We start from the raw sequence: 20,674 nt of genomic DNA, 5'->3' as shown, positions 1-20,674 counted from the left end.
TCGAGCAAAATTCTTCTGAAAGTGTTTTGTCAATAAAGCACTGAGGACAAATACTCTCCATATCTGGCACCATTCCTTATACAGAATAACTGCTCAATAAATATTTGTTCAAGGAATGAAAAAACGAATTGTCAGGAGACCCTTCCCAGGACTGAGTTTCTGTTTCTCCATTTGTGACCCGGGATAAGGATAGTGCTTGTGTCCTAGGAACCTTGTGAGGGTCACAGAGACAATATATATAAAGCCCCTGGCTCAGGATTTGACACATGCGTGGAAAATGACCCTCATTTCGCCCTTGGTTAGCTTTCTTGCCTGGCCGCCCTGCAGAGGCCTGATAGAGGCTCTCACTTCCATTCGTTTTCCTCCCAAGCCCCCTCCTCCTCTATCCCCTTGGTCTACACAGGGCATACTTGACTGTTCCCACTGTGTCACCATGACCCACCCTGCATGTTTTCCAATGAGATCCTCAAGGCCTGACATTCAGAAACCAGCTGCTCCAGATTTCCTTGAGAGAAGGAACTGGAAACCAGGCTTCTGTCTCCTGCTTGGGACTCTCTCCATCCTCCATGATGTTCCAACTTTCCTTGGCCTCCTGGTCTTTTCCCACCTTCTACAACCAATCAGCATACACCCAGTGAAGTTTCCCGACCTTTCCTGGAGCCAGGAATGCTCAACATTAGAGACCCTATCACACATCACCAAAACACTAAAATGTTTTATTTGATGCCCACATCCAGTAAAAATCTCATGTAACTTTATGAAGATTGGATTGCCTTGCCATTCAACCTAAAGTGTCATTTTAGAGAATTTAAACATTCATTAATTTTGATACTTAAGTTTATTTACACATTTTAAAATAGATCCATTATTTTTATAGCAAATATAATTGTAGATCCTTGAAAGGTATGTGTGCCTTTGGTGCTTCATACATTAAAAGTTTTCTTCGCTTTTTGTCCATTGGTGAGTTTTTCTTCTTTCCTCTTCTTGTTTGCTGACAATAGTCAATGACCATTCCAGAATCTGTAAAGCATCTGGAAATTGTGTGTTTGGTGGGTGATATGTCTTGTATGTAATGCTGTTGACTTGCAAACGTGATCTCGTGCCCTTGTGTCCATATTTGTCCAACAGTGTGACGATCAGATCTTACATTTGCTATGTGTACTGTGGACTGCAAAGGGCCTTTGTATGCATTATCCATTTGTTCTCACTGGATTCTCATGCTAACCTGGTGCTACCACAATATATATTATATTACAGTTTAGTCCTGATTTTGCCACTGACAATCCAAAGTTTAGGAAGGTGAAGTGACTCATTCAAGGTTATAGAATGATTGGCAGAGACGGATGAAAAGCCACATCTTCGGGGTTCTGTGGTGTCATGCTGTTTTCGGGTCTTTGGTCAGCCCTGGGGAAGAATTACTCCTGGAAAAGGAAATTAAGCAAGGCTTGAGTCACTGGGACAGCTTTAGTCCCATGTGCAAGCAATAGAATAGAACTGTAGCCTTGACTATTCTCTATTTTCCCTACAAACAACAGAATCAAATTAATTAATTAGTTCAACAAATACAGTACTTACTTAGTAACGGTCACTGTTGTAGGTTCTGGGAATATAGCAGGGAACAAAAAGATCATGTCCCTGCCTAACTGAGCTCAGTCTAGATGTAATTGATAAATTAACGAGTCAATATATAGTATGTCAGATGTTGGTTAGTGTTAAGGAGAAAAACAAAGCAGGATGAGGGGATAGGAAAGTGGGGAGGGTTTGCATTTTTTATTTAGAGTGGTCAAAAAAGGCCTCAATAGTAAGGTGGCACTTGAGAAGAGACTTTGAGGAAGTGAAAAAGCGTGTCACGTGGATGCTCGCAGAGACAAGCATGTGCAAAGGCCCTGAGGCAGGGGCATGTTTGACATGCCTGAGAAATAGCGAGGAAGCCTGCCTGGGAAAGAATGAGTAAACTGGGATGGAGAGAGAGAGTTATCAGCAGGATGTGAAAGGGGTTTGGCAAGGCGAAGTGGGGGACAGTTAGGGAAGATCCCACAGGACCTTATAGGTAAGGGCTTTGGCTCTAATTCTGAGAGAGACAGGGGTCCTTTGATGGCTTCGAACAGAGAAAATCATGATCTACCATATGTCGTTAGGGGATTAATATTTGCCCTCTGTTAAGATATTTCTGGATGGTAATATTTCCACTTAGAACAAGAGACTTAGACCTGCTTTGAGAGACCACCATGGGGGTCTTTCTTTTCAAGCATGATCAAGTGCTGTGGTGAAGTTGAATTTTAGTAATATGTTCATTCATTCGTATCAGTGATTGAGCTCCACCTGTGTCAGAAACGAACCTGGGCCTTGGGGATTAAGGAGTGAGTACAGTGACACACGGGGGTCCTGCTCTCAGGGACTCCCTTTAGGGAAGAAACACAGACAGAAAGCCAGCAAGCAAACACAAGACTTCAGTTAACGAGAAGGACTAGGAGGAAAATAAAACAGAGGGAGATGCAATGATGCCATTGTAGGGGCGACTTCAGATTCCAGTTGTATTTTGAAATGTGGAACTTGGACTGAAAATATTACACGGGTGGAGCAATTTACAGTTTACAAATTCAAAGAGGCTGGCAAGAAAAGTATTATTTTGACTTTTTCCATGAGAAACGGAGGTTCAGTGAGATTGAGCCACATGTGCAAGGCATTGGTAAATGTCCAGCCTGATTCCAAGTTTTCTCCAATTTTCAGTACTGAAGTTTTTCTCACAATATGCACCACGATGGAATGTGAGAGCGGGGCTGGGGAGCAGTGGGGCGTGGGATGGGGAAATTAGCACTAGTTAGCCAAGCAAGAATCATGAGCCAAAGCAGGAAGAGATAGCAAAAGAGTAAGGACGGTAGCTCGTCCCCCCTAAAGGTCACACAGGACAACTGGTCGGATATAGAGGGGCTGCAATCCCCCAGCCTCCACTTCCATAGGGTCCAGATTATCTGTGTCCTAATCTCAACAGAAGGACCCCTGCCTTGGATGGCTACTCTCAGCTACCAGGCTAGCTAGGGGGTGGGGTGGGGGGCTGGGTCACATATCATTTGCATTTGTCTGCATTGTTGTCATTGTATTTCTAAGATGACTGAATTCTCATTTCTGTCCCAGGCATCTCCACATTGTGTGTGGAAACAAGTCAAATCTGGAAAAGCTGCCTCATCTTTGGCAGATCAGAAATAGGGAGAGGCTTCAGGAATGTACAGTAATGTCCCACCCATGCCCCTTCCCCACTTTATTAAAACAAATCTGGAACAACAGATGTCTAAAATTTTCCACTTGATCATTTCACCAGACTTGTTATAACCGTGGCCTTTGTCCCACCCACTAGAGTTTTTTTGCAGCCTGAGGGAAACTGGGAAGTGTCTGTCCCTTGCTCTCAGTCACTCCCATAATAAACAATCACTAAACAGCTTGCTGCCCTAGGCAACTGTTTGTCCAGCTTGGCCAGGCCCTGCGACATCAGCTAGGGAAAGGGGTGGGAGGCCTTCTCAGTAAAGCAGCATTCAGGGACAAGGCCAGGGAGGTTGGCTTTGACCAGAAATACTGTCTGGGAGCCTAGCTCATCACTGCGGCTCTGGAAGACCTTCAGAGGGACTGCAGGTCCTTATCTGAATTGCCCAATGACGTTCCGTGGGGCGGGTAGCAAGAGCTTGGGGCTAGGGTATGGAAGGGTATTTGAAGGAAGGACCTACCATCTTGCACTAATTGTAAATAAGGTCATTTCCGGCTTCAAGTTTCCCTTCTACAGCTGGGACAGTTCTATTAGTCATCCATCACTAAGGAACATCTTAAAAACCACCACCACCACAAAAAGAGTAACATCACTTTAGGAACAGGGACAAACTTAACCAGTTTCTCCTCAGCCATTAGAAAATCTACTTTTTCTCCTGATGTGATTAGATCTCTTCGAAGCTTTGTACAGAACATTTTCTACAGAATAGAAGGGGCTTCAGATTGCGGAGGTAGATAATGAAGATTTAGGATAGGTGTGTCCTCTCAGCAGACACAGACAGACATGAAGAATGGTAATGGCATCAGGTCCTTGATTGTAATATTTCCTCTTTATTCTTGGGGTGCCTTCCTGGAGGAAGAAAAAAGAAAGGATGGGCCATGTCAGAAATAAGAGACCTGTTTAAATGCTTGGTAGGAAATAAAAATATTGGGCCTCGCTGGGAGGGTCGAAGGTAGGCCGGTAGAGGCATCGTTCTGGTCGCCAGTCTCTTTCTATGAAAGCTTTCTTTCCTCCCCCACCCCTCGGGCTCGCCCCAGTGCTCCATTTTCAAGCATCCTCTCCAGGAACCCGCACACTCCCAGCCGCCGGCTCGGGGAGGCGCTCCCGGCAGGGAGCCGAGGAGACGGGATTCAAGAGGGCGCCCGGGGCAGCCGGGGCAGCCGGGCCTGGGGAGCGCCGGCCGGTCTCTGGTTCTCCGGCCACCGCGGGCGCCTCCTCTGGGCGGCGCTGGTTCCCGGAGGGAGGAGGCGTGACCCAGGCCCGGGACCAGGCCGGGACGATTCGAGGGGCTTGCATGGGGCCACCCCACGACTGGCCCTCCGGCCCGCAGCGGAAAAGGCACCCAGGCTCTCCACGATCCTCGCGCCCGCTGCACCCCCCGCGCTCCCCGCGCCGCGCCGGCGCCGCGGTCGCCGGCCGGGGGTTATGAATGGGCGCAGCGGAAGCACCGCCCCCCCCGGACGTGACGCTCGGCCAATGGCAGCGCGGGCTGCGTGGATGGATGAGGTCAGCGCTGTCGTGTCGGGAATGGAATGTGTAAGTGTAACATTCAGAACCGGGTAACATTCGGCGACCGAACGCGGCGGTCGGCAGCGGTCGCGCGGGGGCCTGCGAAGCGCCGCTCGGGGCCGGCACTGCCCGCGGGGAGGACGCGCCGCCGCCGTCACCCAGCGCCGCCGCCGCCGCCGCCTGCAGCCGGGCCGCCGCGCGTCCCGGGGGCCGGCCCCGCGAGCGCAGGAGTAAACACCGCCGGAGTCTTGGAGCCGCTGCAGAAGGCAATAAAGAGAGATGCAGGGATTTGTGAGGTTACGGCGCCCCAGCTGCAAGATGCACTAGCCGGTTGAACCCGCGGATCGGCTGACTTGTTGGAACCGGAGTGCTCTGCAAGGGAGCGTGGATGAGTTGAAGTTGCTTTCCCGGGGCTCGTTCTCCACGCTGCCGAGAGGAATCCGAGAGGCAAGGAAATCACTTCGTCTTGCCATTGATTGGGCATCGGGAGCTTTTTTCCCCCTCTCTTTCTTTTCCTACGTCTTGTTGCATGCAAGAAAATTGCAGTCCGCTGTTCGCCCGCCCCGGGTGCGAAATATTCAGCCCTGCTCTCTCCCGTCCATTGTGCAACCCAAAGATGAAAGACCGAAGGGGAGAAAGTTAAAGAAATCGCCCACATGCGCTGGATCAGTCCACGGCTTGGGGAAAGGCATCCAGAGAAGGTGGGAGCGGAGAGTTTGAAGTCTTTACAGGCGGGAAGATGGCGGACTGGAGCTGAAAGTGTTGATTGGGAAACTTGGGTGATTCTTGTGTTTATTTACAATCCTCTTGACCCAGGCAGGACACATGCAGGCCAAAAAACGCTATTTCATCCTGCTCTCAGCTGGCTCTTGTCTCGCCCTTTTGTTTTATTTCGGAGGCTTGCAGTTTAGGGCATCGAGGAGCCCCAGCCGGAGAGAAGAGCACAGCGGTCGGAATGGCTTGCACCACCCGAGTCTGGATCATTTCTGGCCCCGCTTCCCGGACGCTCTGCTCCCCTTCTTTCCTTGGGATCAATTGGAAAACGAGGATTCCAGCGTGCACATTTCCCCCCGGCAGAAGCGAGACGCCAACTCGAGCATCTACAAAGGCAAGAAGTGCCGCATGGAGTCCTGCTTCGATTTCACCCTTTGCAAGAAAAACGGCTTCAAAGTCTACGTCTACCCGCAGCAAAAAGGGGAGAAAATAGCCGAAAGTTACCAAAACATTCTAGCGGCCATCGAAGGCTCCAGGTTCTACACCTCGGACCCCAGCCAGGCGTGCCTCTTTGTCCTGAGTCTGGATACTTTAGACAGAGACCAGTTGTCACCTCAGTATGTGCACAATTTAAGATCCAAAGTGCAGAGTCTCCACTTGTGGAACAATGGTAGGAATCATTTAATTTTTAATTTATATTCCGGCACCTGGCCTGACTACACCGAGGACGTGGGGTTTGACATCGGCCAGGCGATGCTCGCCAAAGCCAGCATTAGTACTGAAAACTTCCGACCCAACTTTGATGTTTCTATTCCCCTTTTTTCTAAGGATCATCCCAGGACAGGAGGGGAGAGGGGGTTTTTGAAGTTTAACACCATCCCTCCTCTCAGGAAGTACATGCTGGTATTCAAAGGAAAGAGGTACCTGACAGGGATAGGGTCAGACACCAGGAATGCCTTATATCACGTCCATAACGGGGAGGACGTGCTTCTCCTCACCACCTGCAAGCATGGCAAAGACTGGCAAAAGCACAAGGATTCTCGCTGTGACAGAGACAACACCGAGTATGAAAAGTAAGTGGCTAGGCTGATGGGCCTTGGCGGGTCAGCCCTGGGCCCTGCCCACCTTGTCCAGGTGTGTGGTTGGGGGTTAGCCTGGAATGGAGGAGCGCTCTGGCCTCTTCCTTCCCATCCTGAACCTGGCACTGAGCATCCTGGTTCAGGTGTGTGGCAAGGAGCGAGAGACCCAGAATTTGAACTCCTGGGGGCAAACAAAAAAGCCTGGAGCACTTTCCTGGGCCAAGTAGGTGACAGTGCCTCCCTCTTGCTTGGAAAACCTTCAGGCCCATGTGTCTCTTCTGAAGGGTGTGGGTGTGATCCAAGTTGGGAAACTTCACCAGTTTGTGTTGGGGTGGGGGGTGCTTTTGAGAGTCTAGACCTGGAGAGGTCTGAATCCACACACAGTCTGGAGAACTTCTCCCAAGATTGATGCTTTATTTGCTTTTCTCACAAGCAGGGGGAACTACTTTCCCTGGGATTTTCCCAGCCTACAATTGTCATCTTTCCATGAGCTTTAAATTTGTGTTAGCAGTGGAAATGTTTTGATTTTAGCTGTTAAATTTTCTGTGCCTGTCTCTTCCCTACCCTCCATGGCATTGACTTTTGTGAAGGGAGAGTGTAAGTTGGTTGGGGGTCTCTTCTCTCTTCTCTTCTCTTCTCTTCTCTTCTCTTCTCTTCTCTTCTCTTCTCTTCTCTTCTCTTCTCTTCTCTTCTCTTCTCTTCTCTTTTTCATGGCCGTTTGTTTGTATGTATATATTATGTCTCTTTCTAGGAGAAGCTGTTTTTAAAATCTGGGTCTCAGCCCCACAGCTGTAAACTCCTGTTGCTAATTTAGATTTCCCTTGCCCTTTTGTCTTTATCTATTTGCATGTAAATTGGAGACTGTTACTCTTTGAATGGGCTTGTGATGCCTCCTTACCCTCTGTAGTGAGGCAAGTTTTATCCTGTTGCTAAGTAACTGAGTTGCTGACTTTGTAGCCCTTCTCATTCTTTTTTTCCCTTCCCAGTGACAAACTGACACATTGGATTTGGGGTCAAAACTAGTCTCCCCAAATCTGCTTTAACCTGAGCTTGCAGTTTCCTAGGAGGTGGTGTCAGTGCCCCAGACTCACTCACATCTGGCTGTGAAGGAGTTAGTGAGTTCCTGCAGTGCATTTCCACGTTACGCCAGTTAAAAACCAGAGCAGCCTTGTGCTACCCATGGAAGGAAGGGGAACCTCTCAGCTGAGTACAAGAGGAACTGGCAGAGGTTGGCAGATTTTGCAGTTGATTCATGAAATGTAGAATAGGGGAAACGCTTCATAAACCTGATTGGAAAAGGAAGGGGTATGGTGGGAATGAGGCCCTGAAATGAAAGGTTTGATTGTTGTCTGTGGATTTCCTCAGACACCCGGGCCTCTGGAGGAGTGATTGGAAGGGAAATTAAAGTCCTGCTGGACTGGATCATAGACAGTGAAGGAAAAAGTATCCAATACTCTAATTCCCCAACCCCCAACACCTTGCCTTTCAAACATGAGAAAAGCCTGAGGCTGGGGTCAATTAAGAATTTACATTTTACTCTCTTTCAGGGGCCCTCATGTGTGAATGTTGGGTACAGTTGAAATGGATTAAAATGTGTCACAAAAGAAACAAACTGTGGTTAGTAATGAGCCGCTTTGTTTACACGACATTTACATTGACCTATTTCTGTGGGTGCTTGTAAGGGGAAAAATGCTTATAGCCTTTCAGGAATTTCTTTGTCTGGCTCATGGTGGAGTAACTCAAGATGAAATCTAACTTTTCAGTGTCTTCTAATGCAAATCTCACCGAATCTTGTAGAAGGATCATGGTGGTCTTCATTCTTCTGAAGGAGCTGGAGCTGAGATCTCACCTTAGGAAATTTGAATTACACATTTATTTGGGACACACCATCAATCCAATAATACAACCCTACCTTCTTTACCCTGTTATTCCCCAAATAAATATTATATCTCTACAGTCTCTGTTGAAGCTTTTTCTAGAGATTGGCAATAAGGGAAGGAGGGGCTGGTTTCCTAGAGACTTTAATTTTTGATAATTAAATTTAGTTTTTGACCTCTTTGTGATTGGGCCAAGAAACCTGACACCCACACCCTTATTTTGGTTTATGATTAAAGACCACAATGGATCAAGACCTCAAGATTGCATTTCATTGGAAAAGTGGCATTTAGTTAGAAAAACAAGTTTTCTCTTTCTCCCGAGCAGGGATTTCTTGAGCAGAGTCACTTCTGGATTTTCTTCCTGTTCTCCTTTTGTACACTTTCCAGTTCTAACCTTGTTTGAAAGGACAGGGTGGTGCTGCAGAATGTTCATGTTCATTAGCCTGGTCTACGAGGAGTTTTAACTCATTCCTCTCATTGGGTTATCAGAACCTTTATCTTTGAGAAATGGTGCTTGCCAACCTGAATGCCTTTTACTACTGACTTTGGGACAACCATGAAGGTGAAGAATGAGCCCTGAAATGCTGCGAGAACACCCATGCATAGGAAGCAATGCCTGTTGTGCTCTGGAGTAACAGTAACTACTGTGGTAATTATACTGATGTTTTCTGTTAGCCTTGCATATGTGAGATGCAGAACTCCTCCACTTCAATGCCAATCTCTCCCAGGCTTTAGAGAAGGAGGTGATATTGAAGTTAGGTCTACAGAACTCATCTGGGTTTGACTTCTTATACTGACTCGTGGTGTGACTTTTGATGCATTACCTTGAACATTAGTTTATCCTTTTGTGAAATGGGTTTTAGACTTCTTCAGGGGTGCTGTGAGCATTCATTTGGTCGTGGTGTGTAAAAACATCAATTTTCATCTACTCTTTTTTATTAACAAGCGCCTATGAACAGTCTTCAATTTAATTTGCTGCCACAAGCAACCACATATAAATTTGCTTTGGACTTATGGGGTCAGATAATTAGATTGAAAGTTTATGGCTGAGGTAGGATACTATAGAATATATACAAGCGTATCAACTAAAGAAAAGTTATTTTTAGTGAAAGTTAACCTTATGTGACAGTAAAGATTTAGTGCTGAATGGTTGAGGACTTTCGCCTCACCTGTACTAAAAAAGTTACTTTCAGTGAAAATTATCCTTTATGTTGATCAAGATTTAGTGTTAAATGGTTGAAGACTTTCCTCTTACCTGAACTTCCGTGGAAATCAGATATTTATTATAAAAAGCATGGAGAGCTACATGGAATGAAGAAAAACACTTTTCTCTTATAAGAGAGTAGTAGTATTTTTGATCCAGAATTCCAGGATTATATTAAAACATCCATTTTTTATGATACCCACAATTAATTGTCATCAGTTATGTATATTAATAGATGTGATTAGATGGCTAAAATAAGTGGCTGCAGTGATTAGATGATTTATAATGAGGCTTTAGAGAAATTGCTTCCATTTTACATTCTTTGAGCTTCTTATGCATCTTTACAGAATCATTGTGTTTTTGCATGAATTTCATAGTTCAGATCTCTTCCCGAGGTATTATTGTGACACTTCAAATTCAGCTTTCTGAAACAGAAGAAAGAGAAGGAAATGAGAGGTGGCTTCTATCTTTGACCCTCCAAGGAAAGCAGTGGTGAATATTTTAAGCAGCTCTTCTGGGAACAGGCAGGATTCTGTGCAGGCCTTTTTGACATCTTTTCCTGTGTTTGTTGAAGCCATGCCTTTTAATCCTGGTATTTTTAAGGGTCTTGGAACTAAGTGATCATTCAGCTCCGACATCCTCATCTTACAGATTTAGAAATTGAGGGGTAGACTGTGCTTACGGAATTCACCCAGGTTAGGAATCTGGTTAGTGGCGGGGGTAGCTCTAGCATGCAAGCCTCCTTGAATTTTTCCCCTTGACCTACAGTTTCCTTCTGCCAGTTTCAGACTCGCTGGAAAGTTCTCCAGCCACTAGACCTTTATTGATGGTGTTTCTCTTGGAATCCTTTGGGAAGCTGCTGATGATTTTGGACAAACCATGCAAAACAAAACACATACCTGCAAACAAAACAAACAAAACAAAACACATACCTGCACAGTTGGTCATAGTTTCAGGACTTGACACGCAACCCCTGACTCAGGGCATTGTCAGACCGAGGAGCCCTTGCTCCAGGGCTCCCATTTTGCCTTTCATTGCTAAGAAGGAGTCCATGCCTGGAGCTGGTTATTCTCCATAGGAGTTTTTTGGACCTTTCAGTTTGGCCCTAAGGGGTTTAGGGAATAGGCTGTGAATTAACTGAATGGTAAATTGAATCCAGGTGCACAGGACAAGTAGTAATTTTAAATGATTATTTGCTTATTTCCCATTACCCCAAACTGGAATAGCAGACACCTTGAGCAAATGCAGGGGCCAGCAGTGAACCTTACGGGACTCTTTTCCTCTTCCAGAATGAAAGGTAGAGGTTGTGTGCCTCAGGTTTTAAATGTAAAATGTTAGTGCCTTTCCCCACAGGTGTATGAAAGCCCACAGATATTTCTTTCTTTTTTTAAAAATGTTTTTATTGATTTTTTTTTTTTTAAGAGAGAGAGGAAGGGAGAGAGAGCTAGAAACATCGACGTGAGAAAGATATATCCATAGGCTGCCTCCTGCACGCCCCCTACTGGGCATGTGCCCTGACCAGAAATTGAACCAGGACCTCTCAGTCCATGGGACACTGCTCAATCCACTGAGCCACACAGGCTGTTTCCCACAGGTATTTCTAAAATAAACCACATAAGCGCAGTTTAAAAATACAGATAGTGCCAGCACTCTGTAAAATTATGAGGTTGTCAAGCATGTCTTCTCACACTGAGGGAGATTCTAGTTCTCTGCTCTGTCCTTTCTCACTTTGGAACTTGGCTTTTTTTTCTTGAGAGCACCTGAGAGCTCTTTTCCAGGGTATCTTCCAGTAAAGGTTGGGGTGTTGTGTGCTACTTCTAGGGATGCTTGCACCTTGATTGACACTTTAACAAATGAAGGTTCGGAGTGGAGTCTGTGACTTCAGCTAGGAGCCTGCAGGATTTGTTATGCAGAGAATGGCTTGCTACTAAGACTTGGGCAGGCCCTGCCTCTGGAAAGGAGGCCACCTTTGGTCCCCCTGACTGTGACAGCAGCTTTGAATGGGACAGACTTGGCAAAAGGGAGTTGTCACACCCTCAGGTTGTTCTCTGTGTCAGAGGTCTGCAGATGTGCCTCCCCAGGACACAGTGTTAGAGACACCTGCCAGCAATGACCTTGAGAACCCTAAGGTCACAGCAGAGGCTGTGTTCAATAGGGCCTGGCGACTTTGCTCAAAACCTCTTGCAAGGTGTCATGTCAGGCAATTTCACAGTGTGCAGATTGAGACTAATGGTGGTGCGGTGCTTTGTCTAAGGCTGCCCAGCCGGTAAGTGGCCCAGGTTTTCTGGCTCCCAGTTCTCCAATTTTTACAAAACTGCTGTGACCTCATAACGTCCACTTTTCAACACAGTTTCTTAAGATTGGACCAGGTCCACCTGGCCGTTGTGCCTCAGTTGGCTGAGCGTCATCCATCTAGTACACCAAAAGGTTGCTAGATTCCTGCTCGGGGCACATACCCAGGTTGCAGGTTCGATCCCAGATGGGGTGTGTGCAGGAGGCAGCCGAATGATGTTTCTCACATTGATGTTTCTCTCTCTCTCTCTCCCCCCCTCCCTTTCTCTCTTCTAAAAACATTAATGTTTCAATAAAAAACATTAAAAAACAAGAATGGACCAGGTCCGGCTAAGTGGTCATTGGATTCTGTTGTCTAATGAACATGTCCCATGTTCATATCTGAACATGGGAGCTCATGTTTCTTTCTTTTTTATCCTTACCCGAGGATATATTTTTCGATTGATTTTCAAAGAGAATGGAAGAGAAGGAGGGGGGTAGGAGGAGAGAGACACATCAGTTGGTTGTCTCCTACATGACCCTAACCAAGGCTGGGATTGTACCTGCAACCCAGGTATGTGACCTTGACTGGGGATTGACCCCGTAACCCTTCGGTGCACAAGCTGGCAAGCTAACCACTGAGCCACACTAGCCAGGGTGGGAGCTCATGTTTCCAAGAGCTTAATGACGGGAAGTGTTTTTATGTAAAAGTTTTCCCATCTATGACCAAGTTCCTTTAATAAACAGGGACTCCCATCCCCCCAAGAAAACTGGAAGATTTGTCCAGTGACTATTATTTGAATTTACCTTTATTAGCTCATTTAAGTCTTTGAACAACAGTATGAAGTGGGTTAAATCCCCATTTTACAGATTAGAATGCAGGCCCGAGAAGGTGAAGTAAGGAGCCCAGAGTCGCATCCAGGGAGTAAATGGCAGTGTTTTAACCAGGGTCTTGAATTCCGAAGATCATTCTCTTTCCTCTACAAAATATTACCACTGTAAAGAATCAAACAAAATTTCTACCTGGTTACATGTCATTAATCAGGTCAGTGGCATTCAGGGGTTTGTGTTTTTGGTCTTTTTTCCCATTGCCTTTCTTTATAAACATGTTTCCCAGGGGAAAACAATAATTGGCTCAGAGATGTGATAAGGATGGCCCCTGAAGCTAACTCTACAGCATTGAACTCCTTGAACTGTTTCACTCAAGGAAATTGACCACCTTGTTTGCGGAGACCCTGCTTTGAATTCTTTCCTGGAGCCCCTCTGAGAAGAGGGAGGAAGTGCACCAGGAGCTCCGCCCTCTCTGAGCGCCCTGCGGTTCCCCTCTGAGGTTGCCAGGGATGGCGACGGGGTGGGGGGGGTGTCGTCGTTAGGAGCCACTATTTTCCAGCTGGGCAATGAGATCCAGCAGAAATGTCAGGACCCCTGGAAAATTCTGGTTCCGATACAGTGGGCAGGTTTCTGGAACACTTCAAGGTTCTCAGGCTCCCCAACAAAAAACAGTGCTTAAAAAATGATGCATGTGCCCTGGCCGGTTTGGCTCAGCGGTTAGAGCATCGGCCTGCGGTCCTGAGAGACCTGGGTTTGGTTCCCGCTAAGGGCACGTACTTCGGTTGCAGTTTGTCCCCGGCCCCGGTTGGTCGTGCGGGTGGCAGCCACTCGATGTGTCCCTTTCACATCGATGTTTCTCTCTCTCTCTCTGTTCCTCTCTCTCCCTCCCGCTCTACCTGAACAAAAAATGAAAATGTCCTCGGGTGAGGATAAAAAAAAAAAATGATGCATGTTTTATCCAGCCTTTGTGGACAATTGGAAAAGAGCCCCCCACTGTTACTAAACTTTGCCTAGTCAGCCTGTTCCAGACACACACATAGCTCTGAGAGGAGACCCTTCTCTCTGCAGATCCAGGTACCTTGCTTGCATTGATATGTTAATGACTTAACTAAAAGTTAGTAAAGAATGAATTCAACACATTTGCCTTAAGTGCTTAGTTGGTGCCAGACACAAAGGTGTTGGAACTGGGAGCACAGCCGCGAACTCGAGACCCTTCTCCCGCCCTCCTGTCGGTAGGTTTGTAACCCTGCGGACAGCTGTTGCATGTATGTTTGTACACTGTTTTATCTTCACGTTATGCAACAGCATTCACCTCATTTACTAAATAGGTAAATCCTATTAAAATGGGATTTTTAATGGCTACCTGACGGTTTTTTCCCTAACTCGTAGCTGCACCATAGTTTTTAAATCATTTACATTTTCTTAGAGATTTAATTTGTTCCCCATCCTGTTTTGTTTTTTTTTTTTTTTTTGGTTTATTATAAATAAGTCTGTGATGAATTTCACTGTATTGAGTATTTGTTCTATTCTGGACCAGGGTCTCAGAAAACATCATAGAACTTCCACGCCATCACCCCCAGCCCAGTCTCTTTGGATGAAAAGGTATTTTTGAGGTGAGGCTGAACACCCATTTGTGAGCCGTCATTAAATGACTGCTTAGATAAACATTAGTAGGTGTTAATTGGTCCTGCAGGGGGTCTTTGAAGCTCCCACAACTTCTGTTCCCTTTGAAGTTTTGTTTTTGCTGGAGCCAAAAACTTCCCTGCCTTCCTGAGCCGGGTCTCAGCCTTCCTTGTGCAGAACACAGCCCTTCCTGCATTTCAGAAACCGCAGCTTCACCTGGTGGACGCCATTCTTTAGCTGTGCCAGTCAATCAAGGCCCTGCTCTCTTTTCCCTTTTACTGTTGACTCCATGGCTCACTGAATTGGGACACGGCTTTACCCTCTGGGCATCCAGGTAAGGAAGGTCTGGGACGCCAAGTGCAAATGAGGCACTATTGCAAGTGATTTAAAAACCAAGGCAGAGAAAGCGAACCAACGGTTTTTGCTTAGTTATATTCAGCACTTTCTTTGCATTGCAATTGCTTTGAGCAGCAATGAAATTTGTGGGATACACTCTCATCTTCTGGGAGGCACTTTGGAAAGAGCCCATGTGGGACCCTGCACCTGGGAAGTAACTGACCCACACAGCTTCTTGGACAAAGTGCTTAACCTCTCAGCCTCAGTTTTCACATCTTGGGGATCATAACACCTCACAGGGTCATTAAGAGGTCCAAATGAGTGTGAATGTACCTTGTGTTTGCAAGGTATCGTTATTATTAAAAACCACCTTCCTGTCATTTTCTAATCGACCACAGAGGTTTGCTTAGTTTCATAACTTAACTAAGCCACAGAAATAACTGCTCATCTCTTCCTTGATACTTAATCCCCAGGAAATTGTAGCAGATGCCTTGGAAACCCAGCCCTTGTTTGTGTGGGCTGTGGAAAGACCTGCGTGGGGCCTTCACGTTGCAGCTTGCAGGTGGCATGGCACAGGGTAGGAGCAGGTGGAGAGTGGTCTGTCGGGCAGCCAGGTACTAACTTAGTCCCGATCCTCCAGGTTCCCTGTTGACTGCTCTAGAAATGCAGGTGACCCCTTTTGCAGTTGACTTTTCCATCCTCACGAGTTGCCGGGGACATTTGGTGGGGCGGGGGAGGAGGAGGGTACCTCATCTAAATGGAGCTCCTCTTCTTGGCGGCCTCTCGGGCTCCTAGGTTGCAAAGAGCAGAAAATCAGTCAGGCCACCTTAAGTCATAGGATTCATTGTGAGAGGACATGAGCAGAAACTGACCTGGAGCTGTTCCACTAAGTTCTCAGGACCCAGCACAATACCTGGGATGGGCGCCTCCTCGGCTCCTGTCTTTCCACCCTGGGCCTTCCTGCTTCCCTTGGCTGGCACCTCTGCTCTGCGAGTATCTTCCCGCTCCTGGCTGGTCTGTCCTGACTCCTGTCATCCAGGCCCTGCAGGAAGCCAGCCTGACTGCTTTGCTGGTGACCATTACTCGGTCTGGGAGAGCCATTCATATTAGGTGTGGTATGACCTCACCAGTTAAAAGACTGCCCTGTCACATCCCCGTTCTTGATTTAAGTGGTGGCCATCCTTTTGCAAAGAAGAGCCTGAAGTTGCTTCCTGGAACAAGGGACTGTGGTTAGGGGAAGTTGGCTGTGGCAGGCACTGTTGAAGCCATATCCTGTTGGCACTGACATATATGTTAGCCCTGCTGACGCTGCTGCTAATAGCAATAACAACTAATAGATCTTGAGCGTGAACTGTGTGTTGTATGTTGGGCAGCATCTTTTTTAATCTGTGTGTCTACTGAGCAGGAAGATACTCATTTTAGATGCAGAATGGATGAAGGTAGGGGAATCTTTAAAATTGACTTGCCTCCTGGGGGTGGAGGGGGGCTGGGATTGGGGTGGAGGGGGCTAATGGGGGGAGAAAAGGGAGCATCTGTAATACTTTCAACAATAAAGATACACTTTTTAAAAAGTGACTTGTCTAAGAGCACGCACCTAGGATATGAACCGGGGCCATCTGACTCCAAACCTGAGTCCTTAACCATGCACAGCCCTGCACGGCTGCGACCAATGTCATGAAGGCCACACACTCACGGACAATAGAGTGACTGATTTAGGAAATGTCACTTGGGTTTCTCACCTAGAAGTTATTTAATCTTACTTTGGAGAGGCAGTTCTTAACCGGTGTGGTAATCTGGTTTCGCGTCCTGCAGTAGATGAGAAGCAGTAAATTTAAGGACAGAGGGATTCTTGTAGACAGATCTGTGAAGAAGGGACAGCTGGCAACCCGCACGCAAGGAAGCAGGCCAGGAAATTATAAATGTAACGGCCAAAAGTAAAGAAGCACTGCAATTTAAGAACAGCTGGCCCGGCGCCCGAGACTGTCCTGCAGACTCCTCAGGAGTGCGCCTGTAAATCCCCCCGCCGTGCTCCGTGCCTGTCACCAACCTGAGCTCGTGTAAATATTTGATGGACTGCAGTGTTGACCCTGAGCCATCACTGGTGTGCACCTTCCTTTGTATAAGAAAGTAGAGCAACAAGTAATGCATTTTATAACTCTTCTGACCTGGATGGTTAAAATAAAAATATTGTGGTGCTCCTAAGAATAGGTTCTCCATTGGAAAACTTGTCTACCAAGCTTAGCAAGTTTCCCAAAGTTCCTTGGGGTCCCCTTTGAGTTAGCATTGGAGTCCTGGTATTCGTCCCTAACTCAGATTTCTGGAGATTTATGACACATATCAGCACTCGTTATAAGAAATAGTTTCCCAGTATTGTGCTGTGGGCCTGTGTTGGTAGCTGTTTTTGATGGACTGGTGCCCAGAATGACTTGGGCCATGGGCTCAGGTAAAGAAAATGGCCCCAGGCCAGGCTGGAGATTGTGGACTGGAGAAGGGAGGTTGCTTAGAGGTTGCCCTGGCATCTATGTTGGGGTACATGTCATTAACCTGCTTTCTCCACATTCCCAAAGGTGCCCTGTATGGCAGCCGCTGGGCAGAGGTTTAGAATGGATTGCGCACTTCCTACCTACATTTCACCACCCTGACAGGTTGGTGGACATCATGCACAGCACTGCTGATGAAAAACAGGACTGTGCCCCTTTTCTACTTGGACCTGCCTTGGAGGCTTCTCATTGTCCATTCACCTGATATCAAGGTGGGGGTGCTGCAGTGTTACCAGCCTGTGGCTGAGCCATATTCCCCCTCCTCCTTCTCCCCACAGCCCCTCTTCTCTCTTTCTTGGAAAGCTGCCCCCAGCTCCGCGTTACTTCTTCCAGTGCCTTGATGCGGTCAGATGCTCCTGGTCGGGGCTCCTATGGAACATTTCATACTTGCCACAGCTGTGGTTTTATATTTATTTAACTACTTGTTTCTCTCCCTGGTAGATTGCATAATCCCAGAGGGGAGGATGCATGTTGTTGTTTCATTAATTTATTCTACAAATACTTATTGAGCACCCATTGTGTGTGGGTACTGGGGGTTCAACAGGGAGCAAAACAGACATCCCTGTCCCCAAGATGCTCACTGTCTGGTGGCTGGAGGCTGATGCCATGCCAGTTATGGTTCATATTAGAAGGAGCTAGATGCTGTGAAGTAAAGCAGCCGATGGACAGAGTACGGCTGTGGGTCTCAGTCTGGGGGCTTCTGGCAATGCAGCGTGGGCCCTACTCTTGCCTGATCACTCTCTAGGGATGACATTCTGGTTTTTAGAGAGCTCACCAGGTGATGTGGATGCATGATGAGAGTGGGGCGAGGGTGTCGCAGTTTCCCTGCAGAGGAAGGAAGGCTTTCTCGGGATGGTGACGGTGAGCTCACTACTGTGTGTCTTCACAGCCTAGCGCCATGGGAGGCTGCCTAGTTTTTGTTGGATAAATGAAAAAAATTACATGTATTTAACCAGTGGAAATAGGACCACTGTTGACCGTGATCTCTGAAGATGTCACTCGGGTTTACAGCCTCCCTGTGTCCTCCATGTTCTCTCTCTGAGTTTCTTTGTGTCTTCTAATGGGATGCTTCTGCCAGTAAACTCCTCCCTCCCCCCCAGAGAGTTGCTTCCTTTTTCCTTTTTTTACTGGTTCTGTTGGATATGAGTAGCAGTGAACTCAAATTAAAATGAACTGAGGGGGTTTACTGCGTAATCCAAATCGAAGGAATTTATTACTGCAGGAGAAACCATTACGTTCTTTTTATCATTTAATTTTAATAATCTGTAGGTATTGGGACTTTTTGTCCCCCTTAATTGCAATTTTTCTCCCAAATGGTCAGCTGAATATAACTTTTGGCTTACTTTTTTTTTGTGCTCAGGTTACGTCCAAACTCTGCTAACTGATATTGAAGCATTGCCCCAGAGTATATAGTAACATCGTGCTTAATTGAGCTGTCAGGCTTCTAATGAATTCATATTGAGATTTACCATTTAATTAAAAAGCAAAGGGGAAGAAGCAGCAGAGGGAAGGTGTTTCTCCCACTGGCTTCCATTTCCTGCATTTAAGAATCTCCTGGCTTGTTTGTTAGCTTGCAGAATTGTCCAGGTTGTTGCAGAAAAGTACTGAAGGTGTAGATAAAATGGAGGCTACACTGTATCACAATTACTTGGCTTCTTAACGGGCCTTAAAAATGGATTCGGATTTGGTGGCAATCATATGACACTTGATTAAGTCTGAATTATGTTTTATGTTTTTACAAAGCTTGGTAAGGTCGTTTTCCCAAATGATTTTTTAGGTCTGTGTCTCTGAACCAATCTGAAAATCTAATCAGAGGGGATCTAATACTGAAATGCTTTTGCTTTATTGAGAGGCAGAGAATAAATTTTTCTTGAAAACACCATTTCTTACCTGCTGCATGCTCCTTTAACATTCCCTCTGCATTAAAAAAGCCACCTCTGAGCAACACCTTTTATGATAACTGCATTTGTAAGTCGGCAAGTGTAATGTTACAAACCTGTAAATGGAGGGCAGCCAGGCTTTCATTGATTCAAAGAGTGGAAATGTATGATATTTTCTGTATTTAGATTGTAGAGTTATATGTTTTTTAAAAAATTGAATAGTATTTTATGTTAAGATAAAATTTAAGTACCTGAATGTTTAGTACAGTTAAATGACAGAGTATTATTTTTCCTGCACTTATTTTGGACTTAGCCATATCTGAGTAACCCAGGTAGGAAAAAAGAGGGCAAACAAGATTAACTATCCAAATAAATCCTTTTTTGTTGATACAATTAACATGTAACATTGTATTAGTTTTAGGTATACAACATAATGATTTGGTATTTGTATCTACTGCAAATGATTTCCACAGTAAGTTTAGTTAACATTCGTAATCTCAATGGTTACAATTATCTTTTCTTGGGATGAGAATTTTTAGGATCTGCTCTCTTAGTAACTTTATTTTATTTTTAAGATAGAGTTTGCTATTATTTATTTATTTATTTATTTATTTATTTATTTATTTTTGTGGTACGTGCCCCTAATGGGAACTGAACCCGGGACTCTCTGGTCCACAGGATGACGCTCAACTGCTAAGCCAAACTGGCCAGGGCATCTCTCTTAGTAACTTTAAAACATACAGTATAGTATTATTGTCTATATAGTCATGTGTCACTTAACGACTGCAGTCATTCTGAGAAATGTGTCATCAGGTGATTTCATCATTGTGCAAAGATCATAGGGTGTACTTGTACAAACCTGGGTGTCACAACCTACTATACACCTACGCTGCACAGTGTAGCCTATTCCTCCCAGGCTACATGCCTCTCTAGCATGTTACCATACAAAATAACACGAGATTAAATCAAACACAAGAGAAAATGATGCCATCAAGAAATTAGGTAAACAAGAGATGTTACGAGGCTGCTATTGGTGTAACACGACATAGCTTTACTTTTTTTTGTAAGTTGAAATTGTACACATTAAAATAATGATAAAAATATAGTATAGTAACTGCATAAAGCAGTAACATAGTCATTTATTTTTATTATTACATGTCATGTACTGTACATAATTGTGTGCTACACATTTATACAAGTGGCAGCATAGTAGGTTTGTTTATACTAGCATCACCACAGACATGAGTAATGCATTGCCCTACAGTGTTACAATGCTGTTGTATAACTGGGTGATAGGAATTTTTCAGCTCCATTATAATCTTACTGAACCACTGTCATATATGTGGTCTGTTGTTGCTTGAAAACGTGTTATGCGTGCATGACTGTAGTCACCATGCTGGATTACATTCGAGGACCTATTACAACTGGAAGTTTGTATGTTTGGACCAGCCTCACCTATTTTGCCATCCCCTTACCTCCTGCCTCTGGCAACCACCAGTCTGTTCTTTGTATCTATGATTTCTATTTTTTTTTTTTTTGAGATTCCACATG

At 45.6% G+C, this 20,674-nt stretch overlaps 1 protein-coding gene and 1 long non-coding RNA gene across 3 annotated transcripts in view; both read left to right on the top strand.

The window, feature by feature from the left end:
* Window positions 1-4,947: 4,947 nt before the first annotated feature.
* The window catches only part of EXT1 (exostosin glycosyltransferase 1), a 272,386-nt gene continuing 256,659 nt past the window's right edge, over window positions 4,948-20,674 (top strand). Inside the window, exon 1 of one of the 2 annotated variants that reach the window (XM_036264005.1) lies at window positions 4,948-6,555. In XM_036264005.1, coding sequence (XP_036119898.1) covers window positions 5,594-6,555 — 962 coding nt within the window. In that variant the 5' untranslated portion in view covers window positions 4,948-5,593. The remainder of the gene's footprint in view (window positions 6,556-20,674) is intronic. The other variant, XM_036264006.1, reaches the window with a different exon arrangement.
* Window positions 13,014-14,792, top strand: LOC118631563. The gene is made up of 3 exons (XR_004959854.1): window positions 13,014-13,243; window positions 14,282-14,357; window positions 14,569-14,792. It is a non-coding gene; the product is annotated as an uncharacterized LOC118631563 (long non-coding RNA).

The sequence above is a fragment of the Molossus molossus genome, unplaced genomic scaffold (genome assembly GCF_014108415.1).
Source record: "Molossus molossus isolate mMolMol1 unplaced genomic scaffold, mMolMol1.p scaffold_m16_p_16, whole genome shotgun sequence".
Classification (NCBI taxonomy): Eukaryota; Metazoa; Chordata; class Mammalia; order Chiroptera; family Molossidae; genus Molossus; species Molossus molossus.
The sequence above is the reverse complement of the archived record's forward strand: the minus strand, read 5'-3'. Positions and strand labels throughout refer to the sequence as shown.